Source organism: Mobula birostris, chromosome 30 (assembly GCF_030028105.1).
Source record: "Mobula birostris isolate sMobBir1 chromosome 30, sMobBir1.hap1, whole genome shotgun sequence".
Lineage (NCBI taxonomy): Eukaryota > Metazoa > Chordata > Chondrichthyes > Myliobatiformes > Myliobatidae > Mobula > Mobula birostris.
Window position 1 is genome coordinate 11,420,999 of NC_092399.1, and position 18,666 is coordinate 11,439,664.

The following is an 18,666-nucleotide window of genomic DNA, read 5'->3' on the forward strand; positions in this document are numbered from 1 at the left end:
CACTTTACCTTGCATACTGCCGATGATTCAGATACTATATTAAACCCAAGCCTTCCTTTTACCTTTGCTTTTTTCTTTTTGCTCTGTTCCCCCTCTGCGGCTTTTGACTTACTATCTGACTTGTCAGCAGATTGCTCTCCTTCCTGGGCAAAGACAGATACAAATTCACTATTTAAAAACTCTGCTTTATTCAGTCTCCATCGATTCCTGCCTTCCTTAATAACTTTAAGTGAATTGATATTTTCTAGGATTCAAGCATAAACATATGGTATTTTAAGCAACTGAGCACTTTACATTTTGTTGCTTTTATCTACTGTCTTATACTAGCCTTATAATTTACTCTATGATCCTGCCCAGTTCTCAGCATGATTACAAAGATCAGTGCTTTTCCCCTGCACCAACAGCCGACTGAAGCAATAATTACAGGGAAAGCCCAATTTCGTTATTTATGTAGATTTCCAGATAACTTTTTTTTTACTGAGCTACAGTGTGGTCTAGACACTTCTGGGCCTTCGAGCTACACCACCCAGCAATCCCTTGATTTAGCCCTTGCCTAATCACGAGTCAGGTTACAATGATCAATTAACCTACCAACTGGGCAGAAACCGGAGCACCTGGAGGAAACCCACGCAGCGAACAGGGGAGAAGGTGCAAACTCCTTGCAGGACAGCGGTGGGAATTGAACCCAGGTTGCCTGTACTGTAAAGCGTTGTGGCAACTACTATGCTACCGCGTTGGCCCATCTGAAAATATCTCAGAAAGAAGTAGAAAGCAAAGCACCACCGATGATGGAATTTCCTAAAAATAAAACTGACAATTCAGGAAATGCAGCTGGCCTCTCAATGTCCAACTCTACATTTCCATCGTGAGAGGTGGAGACAGGTAAGGCCGGCCAACAGGGCTCTGTTGAAGCGATATAGGCCAACGCCCCCGCTGTACAGAGGATGCAATGGATTGCAGAAATGTCGATGAGCTCCAACCATACCATCGACTTTGGACGATGGAGACAGGAGGTCATCAATTGCCTATGCTCCTCTGGGAGCTCGTACAAGTGCCCAAGAAGAAGAAGCGGGAAATGCAGAAGAGGTCTGTCAGTATCTCTGGAGAGGGAAACAGAATTTATGACACAGGTCATTGAGTTACATCTAAAATATACAGATAGAAACTGAGAGTGCTTTAAGTTGCAAAGGGGTTAAAGGGAATGTCTGTGATGGAAATGTAGGGACTGAGTGATGCCAGTGGTGGTGGTAGTCCTGCCTGAGGGAGGGTAATAGCAGCTGATCTGCCTTCTGAAGGTGTTAATCAAGGGAGATGAATGAATGAAGAGAGAGAGAGAGAGAATAAAAATCAAGAATGCTGAACTGATGAGATAGAGAACACCACAGTTGCTGAGAATCTGAAACAAAAGAAATGCTGGAAATATCCAGCAAGGCAGTCAGCGTCTCTAGAGACAGAGAAAAACTGAGCTGTCATTATAGGTTGATGAGCCTTCATCAGAATGGGCCAACTCTGACATAAATTGGAGAGGCAGGTTATCTGAATTTAACTTTCTCCAGCTTTTGTTTGAAAAAAAAGTCTTCTTGAGCTTCATAAATATCCTTTCAAAATCTTTCACAGCTCTGAAATCAGAACCAGAATTAGGTTTAATATCACTGGCATATGTCGTAAACTTGTGATATGGCAGTACATTGTAACACATAATAATAAAAACTGTGAATTACAGTGAGTCTACATATATATAAATTAAAATAAATATGTTGTGCAAAACGGGGCAGCACAGTAGCGTAGTGGTTAGCACAACACTTTACAGTACCTGTGACCCAGGTTCAATTCCCACCACTGCCAGTAAAGGAGTTTGAACATCCTCCCCGTGACTGTGTAGGTTTCCTCTGGGTGCTCCTGTTTTTTTCCCACAGTCCAAAGGCGCATCAGTTGGTAGGTTAAATAGTCATTGTAAATTGTCCCGTGATTCAGCTAAGGTTAAATTGGAGGACTGCTGGGCGGTGTAGCTTGAAGGGCTGGAAGGGCGCTGTATCTCAATCAATAATAATAACAAAAATAAATAAATAACAAGAGAAAAAGTAGTGAGATAGTGTTCATGGGTTCAATATCCATTCAGAAATCTGATGGCAGAGGGGAAGAAGCTGATCCTGAATTGTTCAGTATGTGCCTTCAGGCTCCTGTACCTCCTGTGTTAAAAATAGTCCAGAACAAGAGGATTAGAATGTGCCTGAAGGGGGAGCTCTTCCAAAACATGGTAAAGTATCAAGGACTGGATGGCCTTGAAGCTGTAAAATTTATGATTCCTTCCCAGATGGCTTATGAATTTATCAATAATCACTTCAATGATCACTGTTTATTTATCCTTCATATTGAAGACAACAGTCTCTGGAGTAGTAACCAAAATATTAATAACCTTGACCTCAATAGCTGCTCTTCAACATGTCATCATTAACAAGCAACCAAAAATCAAGTTCTAGTTTAATTGTCATTCACCCATATATGAATACCCATGAGTACAGTAAACAAGACAGTATTACTCAGGGGCAAAGGTGCAACATACAGTACTAACAGTCACACACAGCACAAGGCACATATACGATAGCAACTACATATAAGATACCAGTAAAATACAGTCACACAAAAAATAAACATTATCCAAGCTCCTGATTCCATGAATGTTGCAGGAGTCTGCAGTTGAACACAATACAACTTGTCTTCTGCCGAGCGAACACTAGGGGCAGCACTAACTCCAGCTTGGACTCTGCACCTCTAGTGGAGAGTACCGATTCTGACGCTTCTCTCCTGAGCAGCTGTAAACAGGCGACACCACAACTTAAGGCCTAATCCTCCCTTTGACTGAGGCCACACGGCTCCCCCGCCATCCGCCAACAAACCAGTGAATCTTACTTGCAGCATTCCACACTTACAATGTCCTACAGAGCCTTGCAATCACGAGAGAAGTGACTAAGATGACCACTTGCTGTTAGGCTGCACACTGACTCCTCCGACGTCTCTCTGGTGCAGGCAGCAGCATGATCCACGTCACGTCCAACTCCTTCAGTTTCTCCGCCAGCAGGCAACTTGCTGATGGGGTATACCAGCAATACTTTAAATTCTTAATGTGCAGCAGGGTCTTGTGATAATAAAAAATTACATTTAAAAAGGATAACAACACCTTTGGTTCACCCCGTAGAAGCTGCTGTAATTGGACACACCGTTATCTTACTGAATCTGCAGTGTTGCCCAGTCACGTCTTCTAATTTCTTCATTAATAGGTCTCAATTATCTCAGCTAAGGTACATTCAAATTAATGTTTCTAATTTCAAGATATTGCTTTATGTACTTATACCAACTGTTAGATGGTAATAAAGCACAGTGGATATGTTTAATCACAAAATACAAGTTATTGATATAAAATGGAATTCCTCGTCCGTTATTTTCTTTTCTTTGGTCAGTTGTCCCATATTTACTTCTAAGCATAAACTTAAAAAATATCGCCGGAAACAGAGCATGATTTACATATCAGGTCAATGTTTTTACAAAACCACGAAAGTTTATTTGCACAAAAAAATTACACAAAATACAAACATCAGGTATTTACAAGACAGTGAACAAACTCAAATTAAAATATGATTATTACTGTCTATAAAACCATCCATTCCTGGAAATCCCCCACTGTACCCTTCGTGACCGCATGCTTCCTCTCCAAGGACACCCGGTCACGAATAAAGAGAGGCAGTCATTCGGCCCTGCCATGTCCACTACCTGGATCTCAATCAATAGCCTTCATTGGAATGAAGGAACGACATAGATTAGAAATGCTAATTGCATCTCTCTGTAGAAATGTTGACTGATCCAATGAGTATTTCCAGCATTTTGTTTTTTCTCAGAATCTTAGCAAATTGTTTGATTTTTGATTTATTTTTAAACACTCTTCCTGTGATTTATGCCTTCACCACTCACCATTCTCCCAGCATAACACATTCTCCTTGAACTCTTTCAAAAAAAAACAGAAAGTAATTTCCTTTTCTGCTATTTGGTCTACCTTTTCTGTCGAGGGAAAGATGCAACCCATTACTCTCGTGCTCTGCTATTTTACCAAATTTGGATTTTTGATTATAGTTTTCATCCAATCAGTGATCCTCACAAGACAAGATCATAGGCATGTTGTTTTGTCATTTGACATATTCAAGCAATCACACTGCTGGTGTTAATTTGAAGGCAAGAGATATGAGGGGGTTAGAGGTGGGGTTTCCACAAACAGGATTATTACCAACAAGAAAATGTTATGGAATCAGGAGTGAACATTTTCACCCATTCTGTACAAATTCTGTTGGCACTGCAGGGCAATTGTTCACCCTGAAAATCTATCTTTGCAGTGTATTTGAAATTTAGTGTGTAGAAGTCTTTGAAATGCAATCATTTAATCACTCAAAATGGAGCTAACAAAAAGTTGGAATGCTTATAAATATATATATAGTGTATTCCCCAGCTTTCCTTCACTTTTCAATATTTACAGAGCTAAATATGAATCTCCTCAGCTAACCTTTCTTGTGTGCTTCTGGGTCAGAATTTGGAAAGGATGTTTATGTAATGTGAAAGACATGACGGGTTTTAACTTTACTGTAATGAATGGCGTACCATGTGGATCAGTGCCAGGATCTTTGCTATTAGAAACAGCGAAGGATTAAATATATAAATGTAAGCTATTCTGCAGATGCTGGAAATCCAGAGCAACACACACAAAATGCAGCATCTGTGGAGAGGAATAAACCACAAAATACTGGAGGAATCCACCTACAACTTAATGGCATGGGCACTGATATCCCTAATTTTTTCCCCTCTCTCCTTTTTCATTCCCTATTCTGGCTCCCCTCTTACCCCTTCTCTTCTCATCTACCCATCGCCTCTCTCTGGTGCCCCTCCTCCTTCCCTTTCGCCCATAGTCTACTGCCCTCTTCTATCAAGTTTACCTCTTCCACACATCACCTCTCAGCTTTCACTTCAGCCTGTCTCCAATACCCACCTACCTCTTCCCTCACCTGGATTCACCTATCACCTGCCAGTTTGTGCTCCTCCCCCTCCCCCACTTTCTTATTCTGGCTTCTTCCCACTTCCATTCCACTCCTGATGAAGGGTCACAGCCAGAAAAGTTGACTGTTCCTCTCCACAGATGCTGTCTGATATGCTGAATTTCTGCAACAGAGTGTGTTTGTGTATGTGTGTGTCTCCAAATATATCAGCGACTTGGGTGAGTGTGCATGGCACTGTGCAAAAGTCTTAGGCACATATCTGAAGCTAGGGAGCATAAGACTTTTTCACAGGACTATAGGAATTCTATGTATTGCAATGTACTTCCGTCCGTGGACTCACTTTACGCCGCATGCTGTCGGAGCAGTGCTGCCAGGATAATCAAGGACATGACCCACCCAGCCAACACACTTTTCGTCCCTCTTCCCTCCGGGAGAAGGCTCAGGAGCTTGAAGACTCGTACGGCCAGATTTGGGAACAGCTTCTTTCCAACTGTGATAAGACTGCTGCACGGATCCTGACCCAGATCTGGGCCGTACCCTCCAAATATCCGGACCTGCCTCTCGGTTTTTTTGCACTACCTTACTTTCCATTTTTCTATTTTCTATTTATGATTTATAATTTAAATTTTTAATATTTACTATCGATTTGTAATCCAGGGAGCGGGAAGCGCAGAATCAAATATCGCTGTGTTGATTCATTCTAGTATCAATTGTTTGGCGACAATAAAGTATAAAGTACCGCTACTGCAAAAAAAAGTTTGTGACGTATGTGAGTGATAGTAAACCTGATTCTGATATGGGAATCTATTGTGAACTGAGAGTGGGAAGGGGGCAGGGAGAAGGGAATCACGGTTGGGAAAGGGGGAAGGGAGAGGGGAGAGAGCAGAAAGCACCAGAGAGACCTTCTGTAATGATCAATAAACCAATTGTTTTGAATCAAATGACCGTGCCTGCTGTCTCAGGGCTGGGTGCGTCTGTACCCACACCACCCACCGGCCCTGGCACTCTTTCTCGCCACCCGTCCCGTGGAATGCCGCCCTCGCCATTCCCAACATCCTTTGCTCCCACCAGATTTACAAACCCGCCCTCTGCTCCACGTTGACAAATACAGTACTGTGTAAGAGTCTGAGGCACCCTAGATGTATATACAGTATGTGCTCAAGTACTTTTTGCACAGTACTGTAGGTGGTTTGAGTGGGACGTTTGTCGACAGCATGAAAATTGGTGGTGTGGTAGATAGTGAAGAAGGTTGTCTAAGGGCAAGGTGGGACATAGATGAGGTGGAAACTTGGGCAGAGCGGTGTAGGGCAATGCACCATGGGAAGTAAAATTCCCATAGTTCGTGTAGGTTAAAATAGTACAAACTTGAAGAGTCCTACAAGGTGTTTTCAACCTTCTCCTTTGAGCAAAATGGAAAGGACACCCACTATTGACTGTCAGACTTTTCACTAACTCTATTGGTCAATGATACAACTGAGGCCCAACTATTGTATCTATACTTTTCAGTACAGTTGAACCTACTTGTCATACTAACTGGCAGGAAAAGAGTCCAAGGCAGATGAGCCCATTCGTGTTCTTTCAAATGAAGTTTGTGGCCACCCAGCCATTTCCTGGTGAGTTATTGGTTCCTGCGGTACCGCTGATCGTCTCACAGCTCAGTGACCTGCTGACAATCATGGGCAGCTTCAGGCCAAAACCTCACTGCAGCTTTACAGAATAGGCCCTGCAGCTAACCTTGCTCATACCTGAACATTGTGAAAGTCTGTCAGCTTGTTGCTTTCTTCTAAGTAAATCTGGCTGAACAGGTTGATCCTCAAGGGTGATGAATCTGTTAGAATCCAGTAAGTAGTGACCTTCATTCCATCAGGTACATCATGGTAACCATTTGACTGTGGGACATGGGCAACTTTTGAGCCAAGCTTGCAACTTAATCTTTTAAACCCTTCTTCCTTCCAAAAATGGAAGCTACAGCACAAAAATACTGCTTGGCAAGTCGGTTGTTTTAATTCTGGAAACTGGGCCAGGTCGTGCTGGCATGTCCTGCTGGCTACAGTTGCTGACTAAAGTACCACTAAGATGCCTGCAGACATCCTGCACTTCAAGGACAGCTTTATTAACCGATAAATGGTTAAAGCTGGCACCAGAAAATATCTGATTGCATAGCTAAATCATAACCAACCTGCCATCAGGAAGGTGGTAGAGGAGCCTCAGGACTCACACCAGCAGGTTCAGGAACGATTATTACCACCCCTACCCAATCACCAGTCATCAGGCTCCTGAACCAAAGGGAATAACTTCACTTGCCCCATCATTCGAATGTTCCCGCAGCCAGTGGATTCACTTTAAAGTAGCCTTCATCTCATGTTGTTGATATTTATTGCTTATTTATTTAGTATTATTTCTTTCTTTTTGCATTTGCACCTTTGTACACTGGTTGAACTCCCCAGCTGGCACAGTCTTTCATTGATTCTGAAATGGTCATTATTCTATTATAGATTTACTGAGTAAGTAAAATAAACCTCAGGTGGCATATATGCACGTATATAATATACTGACTTTGAACTTTGAACCTTTGTAGTATGGGGGTGTGGCTTATTCGTCAGTCAAAAGCCCCTTCCACTGTATCGATTGCTGATTGGTCAGTTTAAAGTCTGTAGCAGCTCTTCCTATTGATTGGTCTGCGGGCCAGGGCACCTAGTCTGATGTGTGCCCGAGGTTCGCTCTCTTTCCCGTTGTCTCTAGGGCATGCTGCACAGAACCTTTGGGAAGGTATGCTCTGTGCGCACTTTTACTTCTGTAGTTTGTGTAACTTGGGGGAACATAAATGTTTTGTCAAACTTTTTACTATTTGTAAATAAATTATTAATATGCTTATTCGTAGTCGGTGCTTTCTGACTCACCAAACCTGAGAACGTGCGCGCACAGCTCTCCGGTGAAATGATATCGTATCTGTTAAATAGGGGCCGTGGACAATTCTGATTTGATGAAGACAGACCTGAGAAGTAGAGGAACATCTGGAGAAATTTCTGAAATGCCCGGTTCGCTGCCGTTGTTACTGTGCGATTGAGAATCTCCGGAGGGAAGGCCCTAAAATCCCCGGCTTTGCCTGCTGCTGGCGACCGAGGCTGAGGTCAAAGCATTCGGATAGAGATGGTGCTCGGTACTCGGTGTCGGAAGGCTGATCAGAGCTTGAAGTTTTTGGACGACTCAGAGTCGGACTGTGGTTGGGCATGGCAGGGAGAGTTTTCTTCCTTCTCCAGTCTGCGTGAGATGTGGGACTTTCGAGAGACTTTGAACTTTTTTACTGTGCCATGGACTGTTCTTCATCAAGTTATGGTATTGTTGCACTGTTGTAACTATATGTTACATTTATGTGGTTTTGTTAGTTTTCCAGTCTTGGTCTGTCCTGTGTTTCTGTGATATCACACCAGAGGAATATTGTATCATTTCTTAATGCATGCATTACTAAATGACAACAAAAGAGGACTGCGTGTCTTCATTATCTAATCTAATCTAATAATCTAATCTAACCTGCCCCCTTGTTACAGACATCATCTTCATTAACAAGCCAAATGACCATGTACAGCTGCATTAAATGCATTCTACACCCATTGTTGATTAATACTGGGAGATAGTTTAGCTGCCAGTATCATCACACCAGTGCATTCCCAAAGCTGGCAGTCAATATATTGTAGCTTGCTTGACAGTACGTTACGAGATACCATGTCCAAGTTTTTAATTAGCTGCATTGTTAGCTACAAAGCTCTCAGGTCTACTCCTGCATTCGGTCTTACGCAGCAAGATATTCAACCAAGGTACCAACACCTGCCAACTAGGCTGCAGTGCCAATCCCTGTGGAAGTTACCTAGAAAAGGAAAGTCTCTACATTGATAAGCAGATTTTTCCTCTTGACAACCATCAGGGAAAAGGATTGTATCCCAATAGGTTCTATCATTTTCCAGTCCAGTGCTAGACTGTGGTTAATTTTACAGGCTTCCACATAGATATTTTTAAATCTTTAAACAATTAAATGAAGTTTGGGTTTACAACAAATTTAGCAAACTGTAATTGCTAAAATTTACTTCAACTGCTACTCACCAACTTTTCCCTCTCAGTTTCTCGTGGGATTGACATCTTCATTGTCCAGAGGAAAACAAAGGTTCGGTTAACCACAGTCAGATTCAGTTCGAATTTTTCCCCACTAACAGCAATGTTCTTTGTTTTTTAAAAAAAACAGATTATCGCAAAGGTGTTACAAACATCGATAAGACACAACGGTACCCTACACACTGGAGACTGTGGATGTAAATGCAGTTGAAACTAAACCATCATTAGTCAACTGTATTAAATTTCAATTCACAGCATACCTCCTAAAAACCTAATAAATGACAATTGCCTGAAATGTGTACTTATTTTTATGGCCAAAAGTACAACACCCCCCATCCATTAATAGACAATGGTTTGTTCCTTTGATGACATCACAGTTTTAACTGCAATGTGCTATTCCCTTTTCAACACATTTACTGTCCAATTACAAGAGAGAAAAGCAAATGGACTTGGCAATAAAGTTAAATTGCAAATCTTCTTTCTTGAGCTCTGGAATTCAGTGAAAGAAGTTGATAAACACGCATATTTTAAAATTAAAATGGAAAACTTAAGTATACTGTCTTCTGATATGATCTTTTGGGTGAAGGAATCTTTCTGAACATTCTTAGTTAGTTTGAAGCGACCAAAAACTAACGTAATCTGATCATGGATATCTGACCAAGTGTTTTGCAATCCCCAAGGCAATTGATGTAATACTTCTGGATTATTTAATTGCTTTACATTTACAAGCATTTCATCATCATCTCAATTATTGTGGAGACACCTCTCCAAGTCCAACCCTCTGTCCCCGTCATGAGAGGTGGAAGCGGGTTTGGCTGGCCAACAGGGCTCTGGTGCAGCTGTATCGGTCGATCCCTTTACAGTGGATGCAATGGACTGCAGAAGCAATGATGACTTCCAACCATACCAGCGACTTCAGAGGACAATGGAGACAGGAGTTCATCGATAGCCTTTGCTCCAGGAGCTAAGGGCCCAGGTAAGAGGGTGTTGTGGAGACAAATCAATGGGGTGAGTCAATTACCAACATTTTCACCAAATTGGCTTTCGGAGGAAGGACTGTTTTCCTTCGCACCTTTGGCATTTTTTAAATGGGTGATTGTCATCTGTGAGTACTTGACTGTGAAAAAATCCAGTGATCTTTGAAACATTAAGACTGAAGTGACTGTAGCTCTAGGTTTGAAATATTTTCTCCCATTACGTAAGGGATCTTAAATGGCTTCACACACACAGAAAAACTAGCATGTTAACGTATTAGTTACACAACTGAGAAGGAGGCCAAGAACTAAATTGTATAATTAAGTCATGAGGCTTAATTCCAGGATCCCAATGAACAATGAAAAAACAGGTCAGCAGCATCTGTGGAAAGAGAATACTTCAGGTCTAGGACCCTTCATCAGAACATACTCACGCTGAAAGAGAGTGGGTTACAAGATGCAATCAGTACACAGTTTCTGATGTAATGTCTCAGGCCTGTGACATTAAGTATTCCTCTTTCCACAGATGCTGCCTGACTCACTGAGTATCTCCAGCATTTTCTTCTCTTAATGCAGCATAAAGTCCTTTGATGAAGAAGTAGATATTCTTTGAGACCTGGCTTGTTATCTCCTTGTGCAACTGGAACCTCACTGGCAGACCCCAGTTAGTGAGGTCTTGGCAACAACATCTCCTCCACATCACCATCACCACAGGTAGCTTGCTTAGCGCCCTGCTCTACTCAATTTAGATCTATGATAAGTTGTATCAGTGTTGATTTTTATTTGCACAATTTGTCTTCTTTTCAACCTTGGTTGGTTGTCAAGTCTTCGTTTATGAAAGTAACTTCGAAAATGTGTAGGTTGGGTGGTTGATGGTTGGGTTCAGCTGCTCTCCGATCTTGGCGATCCATTTTCAAATGTTTTGACACCATACGAGGAGACATTGTCAGTGCACTGTTCACTTGTGGTGTGTCCTCTGAAAGCTTGGCCTTCTTATACTTATTGATCGATTCATAAGCTTATGAAGACCAAGCATTTGGAGGACACTCCACAAGTGAACAGCACACTGACGAGGGCTCCTCGTAAGATAACAAAACATTTGCAAATCGACTGCCAAGATCAGAGTGCAACTGAACCCAACAGTCTTTGTTTATATATAGTTTATTGTAAATTCTTCTGTATTACTTTATTTAACTGTAAATGCCTGCAAGAAAATGAATATCAAAGTAGTATATGGTAGCATAAGCACTTTGATAATAAATTTTACATCAGTGGTGACTGGACTTTGACTTTTACAGTAAACCTTTAACACCACTAACACAATAGCATACCTGTGCAAAATAAAGTTTCAGCTTGGTGCCATTGAAGTCCGATTCATGTAGTTCTATTCGTGCTTGTGCAGCTGCCTCGCGGTTGCTGAAGTTTATCTGCACTCTCTGAAAGCTCTGGAATAATTGGAATGTGGCATGTTCATCATAGAAGCGGAAAAGGGCTTCGAATCGGTCCTGTTTAAGAAAATCACATCACATAGTCACAATCTTGAAACGCAGAACGTTAGTTACAACATGATGCAAGCACATCCTTGCCAAACCTCCTTTTACAAATTGGCAATGGTATTCAAATAAACACTCCCTATGACTACTCTTTCATTTATATCACAGTATTCATTAAACAGCATATCACAAATATTATCCTGTTTGGTCTTCATTCACACTTTTCTAAACTTGCAATAAACTAAAAATAAATTATCTGCATTATTTACACTGTGTGTAACATCAACATTAATGATAGCTGGATGTATATGAAAAGAACAGAGCTGGAAAGCATTGACATTTTCCTTTTGAACTTTTGGACATTTCAATTGGTCCAACAGCAACAAGAACTGGCAGGAGCGGACTGCCAAGGTGAAACAGAAACTGGGACTGTGGGGAGGGCGCTCCCTGTCGATAACGGGCAAGAACCTGGTCATCAGGTGTGAGGTGCTCTCAGGGCTGCTGTACTTGGCGCAGGTCTGGCCCGTCCCCCGCTCCTACAGCTCGGAAATCACCCGAGCTGTCTTCAGATTCGTCTGGGGATCCAAGATGGAGCGGGTGAGACGGACCGCCATGCACAAGTCCCTGCACAACGGGGGCAAGAACGTCCCCAATGTCGCCCTCACCCTGATGGCCAGCTTCGTATGTGGCTGCATCAGGTTGTGTGTAGAGCCCAGGTATGTGGGCACCAAGTACCACTATGTGCCCAGGTTCTACTTGTCGCCCTGGCTACGAAGGATGGGTCTGGCCCCACTCCCGCGCAACGCCCCAGTCAGCTGGTCGTTGCCGGCATACCTATCCCACGTAGCAAAGTTCTTCCAGGAGAACGCCTTTGACCACAAGGCCATCAGGCAGTGGTCGGCACGAAGTGTCCTGCAGGCACTGCAGGAGAAGGACGTGATGGACACAGTGGGGTGGTTCCCTGAGCAGACTGCCCAGTTCATCTGGCAAAATGCCTCATCGCCAGATCTCACCAACAGGCACCAAGACCTCGCCTGGCTGGCGGTGAGAGGGGCCCTCCCAGTCAGAGCCCTCCTGTACGCCCGGAACGTCATCTCCGCACCCCACTGCCCACGGGAGGACTGCAGTGAGGAGGAGTCTGTGACCCACCTCTTTGCACACTGCCAGATCGCAAAGAGGGTGTGGAGGAGGATGGACGGGCTAGTGTCACGTTTCATCCCCAGCAGCTGCGTGACAGAGGACTCTCTGATCTACGGGCTGTTCCCGGGGACGCACACGGAGACCAACATCCGGTGCTGCTGGCAGATCATCAACTCGGTGAAAGACGCTCTTTGGTCAGCCCGAAACTTGATGATCTACCAGCACATGGAGATGTCCGTGGGAGAATGCTGCCGACTGGCACACTCTCGGCTGCAGGAGTACGTGCTGAGGGACGCACTGAAACTTGGTGCAGCCACCGCAAGGGCCCGGTGGGGAAGGACCACAGTATAGGTTTCTCCACCCGTGGGAGTGGGAGGGGTCGGTGGGCGGGGAGTATACCCCTCAACAAGGAGATGCTAAGCTGAACTACTGGAGTGCCACGTGGGTGGCTATAAACACGGGTATTTTACTGAGTATAATGGAAACGTATGTAAAGGATGAAAAGTTATTGAATGGTTTATTGTATATATTTATTTTTGAATAAAGTATATTTTGAAATAAAAAAAAAAAAAAACAGATCCAAACGTGGACTATTATTTGGGAAAATATATCTTGTTCATTATTTAAATAGCTCTGCCGCCAATTCTCCTCCTCCTGTCCTTGTCCAGGATGTGTACACCTCTAAAATCCAATGTCTTCCTGCCAACAACCATTTGTATTCTCTTCAATTCTACCCAAAACCAAAATGCTCTTTCCAGTGTCCCAGTTTCTCATTACTCCTGCTCTAGCCACTCTTTCACTGGAAAGTCTCGTCCTTGTTTTTAAAGACTTCCATTACAGTTCTCCTTCCTAGCTTTTGTGGCTCCTGCAGCTAAGACCTCAATTGATTTATCACCATGCTGTATGATGTGGGCAGTTATGGTCTTCCATCTGTCTTTAATCTGCGAGGAAGACCCCATTCCCGTGGCTCTTCTTATTCTTTTCTCGACCCACGACCATGATTGTTCTTGGCAAATTTTCCTACAGAACTGGTTTGCCATTTCCTTCTTCTGGGCAGTGTCTTTACAAGATGGGTGACCCCAGCCATTATCAATAGTGTTTGGAGATTGTCTGCCCGGTGCCGGTGGTCATATAACCATGACTTGTGATGTGCACCAACTGCTCATAAGGCCATCCATCACCTGCTCCCATGGCTTCATGTGACCCTGATTTTGGGGAAGGGGGCGCTAAGCAGTTGCTACATCTTGCCCAAGGTGCAGGCTAGGAGAGGGAAGGAGCACCTTACACCTCCTTTGGTAGAGACAGATCTCCACCCCCCCCCCCCCAATTATCACTGGTGGCTGTTCCTTTAATCGTTAAGGTTTTTGAGCTCTGGAATTCCTCCTCTAACCAATCTTCTACTTACATAACTCCTTAAATCCTAGTTTATTTGTTTCATTATTTTCTTAAGCACTTTGTGTCAAATTTTATTGGATTAAGCTCTGAAGATTTATTCAGAGCCCCTACACTGTTAAAGGTGTCATATAGACTCAGTGGCTACTTTGTTAGGTATATCTTATAACTAATAAAGTGGCCACTGAGTGAATGTTTGTGGTTTTCTGCTGCTGTAGCCCACCCACTTCAAGGTTCAACATGTTGCTGTGTTCAGAGATGCTCTTCTGAACACCACTCTTGTAATGCTTAGTTATCTGAGTTACTGTCGCCTTGAATCAGTCTAGCCATTCTCCTCCGACCTCTCCCATTAATAAGGTGTTTTCACCCACAGAACTACTGCTCACTGGATGTTTTTTTGTTTTCTCGCAGCCTCTGTAAGCCCTAGAAGCTAATGGGTGTGAAAAGCATTGGAGAAATCATTGCAGTTTTTGTGATACTGAAACCACCCTGCCTGGCACCAACAGTCAAAGTCACTTAGTTCATATTCCTTCCACATTCTGATGTTTGGTCTGAAGAACAACTATCCAGATCTGCATGCTTTTATGTATTGAACTGCTGCCAGATAATTGACTGATCAGATATTTACATTAATGAGCTGTTGTACTTAGTAAAGTTGCCACTGCATGTAAATGTGAGGAAGCGTTGGGTATGATTGATTCGTGTTTGGTTCTTTGCTCCAAGCTTTTTTTTCAATATCACAAGTTACTGGTTATTTTTTGTATAACTGAGCCAAAATAACATCCACAGGGCATTTAATCATAGGATGAACCATAATCGTAATCCAACAGTTAATATCTAATCTTTCAGATTGACTTTAGCTGACATATTTGATCATGAGTATGTGTCAGTTTCAGAGATAATTTCAGAATGAAGATCCTGCCCACACATGCAAACTGCACAGTTACTAAGAGTAAGATGCTAACTAAATTTTCTAGCCTGATTTTTGATAATGGTTTAACAACACTCCAGACATGTCCTGGTGATTGGCCTCTAAAAACCACAGTCTGTGGGGTATGACTGCAAAGGTGTCCCATTGATGGCTGCCGGTCAGTTTTACCATAGCCTATCGATGTCACACTTGATCAAGTGTAGCTTCAAGAGCAGTCACCCTCACCTCATCTCAGGAGCTCAGCTCCTTGTCCCCTGTTTGGATGGAGTCTTAGGTGGAGTAGTCTTGGCAAAACCAAAACCATGTCTTGGTGAGGAGTGGAATATAATGAGGCCAGGCCCAAAAGGACATCAGCAGCAAGGACGGGGAAGTGGAAGCGAGGGATAATTGCCGGTCTGATAATTGTTGGAAGATAGTCATCCCAGATTGCACCACCACTATTTAGGTCAGGCTGATTACCCTTAACTAACTGCAAAGTAGGTCATACTCAGAGACATAGGAGACTGCAGATGCTGGAATCTAGAGCAATAAGACATTGCTGGAGGAATCCATTCGACTGGGCAGCACGTTTGGTGGATTTGACAGGAAAGTTTGGCATTTTGGGTCACGGTATCCTGACACAATACATGATCACGTTTACAAACTGGGCTTGCAATTAAAACTTTTGCACAATACATAAAATGGTGAAAAATGATATCGTATCTGTTAAATAGGGGCCATGGACAATTCTGATTTGATGGAGAATGGACGTGAAAGCACAGAGGAACATCTGGAGAAATTTCTGAAATGCCCGTTCCCTGCTGTCGTTACTGTGTGGTCAGGAATCTTTCAGAGGGTAGGCCTCAAAATCCCTGGCCTTGCCTGCTTTTGGCGACCGAGAAGGAGGTCGAATCGTTTCGACAGAGATGGCGCTCAGTACTCGTTGTCGGAGAGCTGATCAGTGCTCAAAGTTTTCGGATGACTCAGAGTCGGATTGTGGTCAGCATGACAGGGAGAGTTTTCCTTCCTCCTCCTGTCTGCGTGAGATGTGGGACATTAGAGAAACTTTGAACTTTACTGTGCTCATGGACTTCTTCATCAAGTTATGGTATTGTGCACTGTTGTAACTATATGTTATAATTATGTGGTTTTGTCAGTTTTTTCAGTCTTGGTCTGTCCTGTGTTTTGTGATATCACACTGGAGGAAATAATGTATCACTTCCTAATGCATGCGTTACTAAATGACAATAAAAGAGGACTGCGTGTCTTCATAATCTAATTTAATTTATTCCACCAATGATCTTCTAGCCTCTTATTTGAAAGATGGCATAATGGTGACATGGTCCTGGCTTTGAGTGCTGCCTGTGTGCATTGTCTACATTCTCGCTGTGACTGTATGGGGTTTCTTTGGATGCTCTAGCTTCTTCTCACGTCCCAAAGTCCTGTGGTTGATCACTGCTCCTCAGGTAGAGATACCTCATAGATGCTACTCAACCCACTAAACCTTGCCACCATTAGTTTTTGCTGCAGCTACTCAGAAAATCCCCTTTAAGGCACAACGAGTGCTGGATACGTGTGTTATGACCAAAGGAAAAATGGCAGGAGTTGCTTAGCACTTTAACCCAAGGGTGTTTATTAGGTGCGACAAAAAACTAAACTTACAAAAATTAGCGAAAATAGTGAAAATTGCTAATATTTACAAAAAGATTATCTACCAGAAAACACAACATTAGCTCCGTACTTATTCTTGTTAAGTGTGAACTCCTGGCAGCCCGTACTGAGGGTAATCAGCTCTTCTTTCTTCACACTAGGACATATCATTTTTAATTACCCACAATGTTAACTTAAGCCTATACTTGAATTAGAATATGGTGCACCCACAATGTGGTTACAATCACATTACATTTAATGTCCTGGTTAAGATTTCTACTGCTATGCTGTAGGTCATTTCACTTCAGCAGTTTCCTGCAAAGGCACTGTGTCTTGCTGGAAGAATGTTTTGGTGTTGGCTAAAGATCAGAAAAACTGCTGTTCAACTTAGGAACTTGGTGTCAGCCAATCAGGATGGTGGGATCTGGAGAAAGTTCAAGAAAGAGCAGTGCAGAGAGAGTTTTGTGATGGATGGATGGTGGTCTTTTGGCGGGAGCTGCAGAGCAGACAGAAGGGAAGGTGCTGCAGAATGCCGTTGGAAGGAGAGTCCCTGTTGCAAGAAGTGCTTTGTGTAGATGAATGGCTCCAAGAAGGAAGGGGGAGAGAGGGAGAGGGGGATGGGGAGAGGGTTAGGGTGAAGGCAAGGGAGAAGATGAGGGAGAGTGGATAGAGAGAGATAGAAAGATGGCGAGATAGAGAGATAGAGAGATGGAGAGAGATAGAGAGAGAGATAGATAGAGAGAGATAGATAGATAGATGAGAGAGAGAGAGAGAAAGAAAGAGAGATAGAGAGATACCTATATAGCTTGAGTTGATCTTCAAGGGGAGTTCAAAAAAGTGGTGGGTGTTTTCACGCAGACCCATGGGTCTAGGACGTGAGTTAGAAATACACCCCCGAATACCCAGTTTTAGAAGAGACGAGCTCCAATGGTTATGTGCACATTGGACTGGTTAAACTGTAATCGGCCCATTTCCTTTTATTTTCTTTTTCCTAATAATAGTTTGATATATTTGAATTGAATTGAATGATCTTTATTGTCATTATATATAGGTACAATGAAACTGTTTGGTTTCCTCTCAGGCAATTAAATAGAGCAGTAGATAAAAACAAGACAGTAATAGAAAAACAGTATTAAATAGATAAGTAGCAGAAAATAAGCTGCAGCAGCACCAGAATATCACAGTAATGCACAAAGTGCCGTTAGTGCGAGTATTTGAGTTCTTGTGTGTGCATGAGTGTGCTCACAGTCTCAGTCATTGTTCTGTGGGAGTGGTGTGATGGAGGACACAGCTCTGGGATAGAAGCTGTTCCTCAGTCTATTTGTTCTGGCTTTTAGGGTCCTGAACCTTTTGCTGGACGGCAGCGGGTCAGACAGGGAGTGGCCGGGGTGTGGGGTGTCTCTGGTCATGCTGATTGCTTTCCTCCTGAGTCTGCTGGAGTAGATGGTGTCCAGTCCTGGCAGCTCCATCCTGACAATTTGAAATCAGTAAATATACTTTTTTTAATAATTTAATGAGGTGTACGATCTGTGATTTCTTGTTTATGGGCAGTATTTACACAGCATTCGCTCAAATCGAGGTTCCTTTAATCAGAACATAACTATGTTCCCATTTGGTTGAATCCCAAATCATACCGACTCTAGACGTATATCATTTATGAAAGATGGCCTTCTCATCACTGAGTCACGTGGCTGTTAGCAGAGATAGCTAACGAGGCAGTTTGCGGTGAGGGAGTTACATAGAAAATAAACAGAAGTCTCTACGTGAATTACAGTATACAAACAACATATACACATCCTCATTACTAAAGAATCAGGATTAGGTTCAATATTATTGATGTATGTCATGAAATTTGTTAACTAGCGGCAGCAATATATGATAATATAGAAAAAACAAAGTAAATCAATTACAGTAAGCATATATGTATATGCATATTAACTAGTTTAAATAAAATAGTGCAAAAC

General features: G+C 42.7%; 1 protein-coding gene across 4 annotated transcripts in view; it reads right to left on the bottom strand.

Annotated features, from left to right (window-relative positions):
* The window catches only part of LOC140190504 (calcipressin-3-like), a 134,155-nt gene that overhangs the window by 22,054 nt on the left and 93,435 nt on the right, over positions 1 to 18,666 (bottom strand). For all 4 annotated transcript variants that reach the window (XM_072247138.1, XM_072247136.1, XM_072247137.1 and 1 more), the window contains exon 3: positions 11,449 to 11,622. In XM_072247138.1, the coding sequence (XP_072103239.1) occupies positions 11,449 to 11,622 (174 nt within the window). The remainder of the gene's footprint in view (positions 1 to 11,448; positions 11,623 to 18,666) is intronic.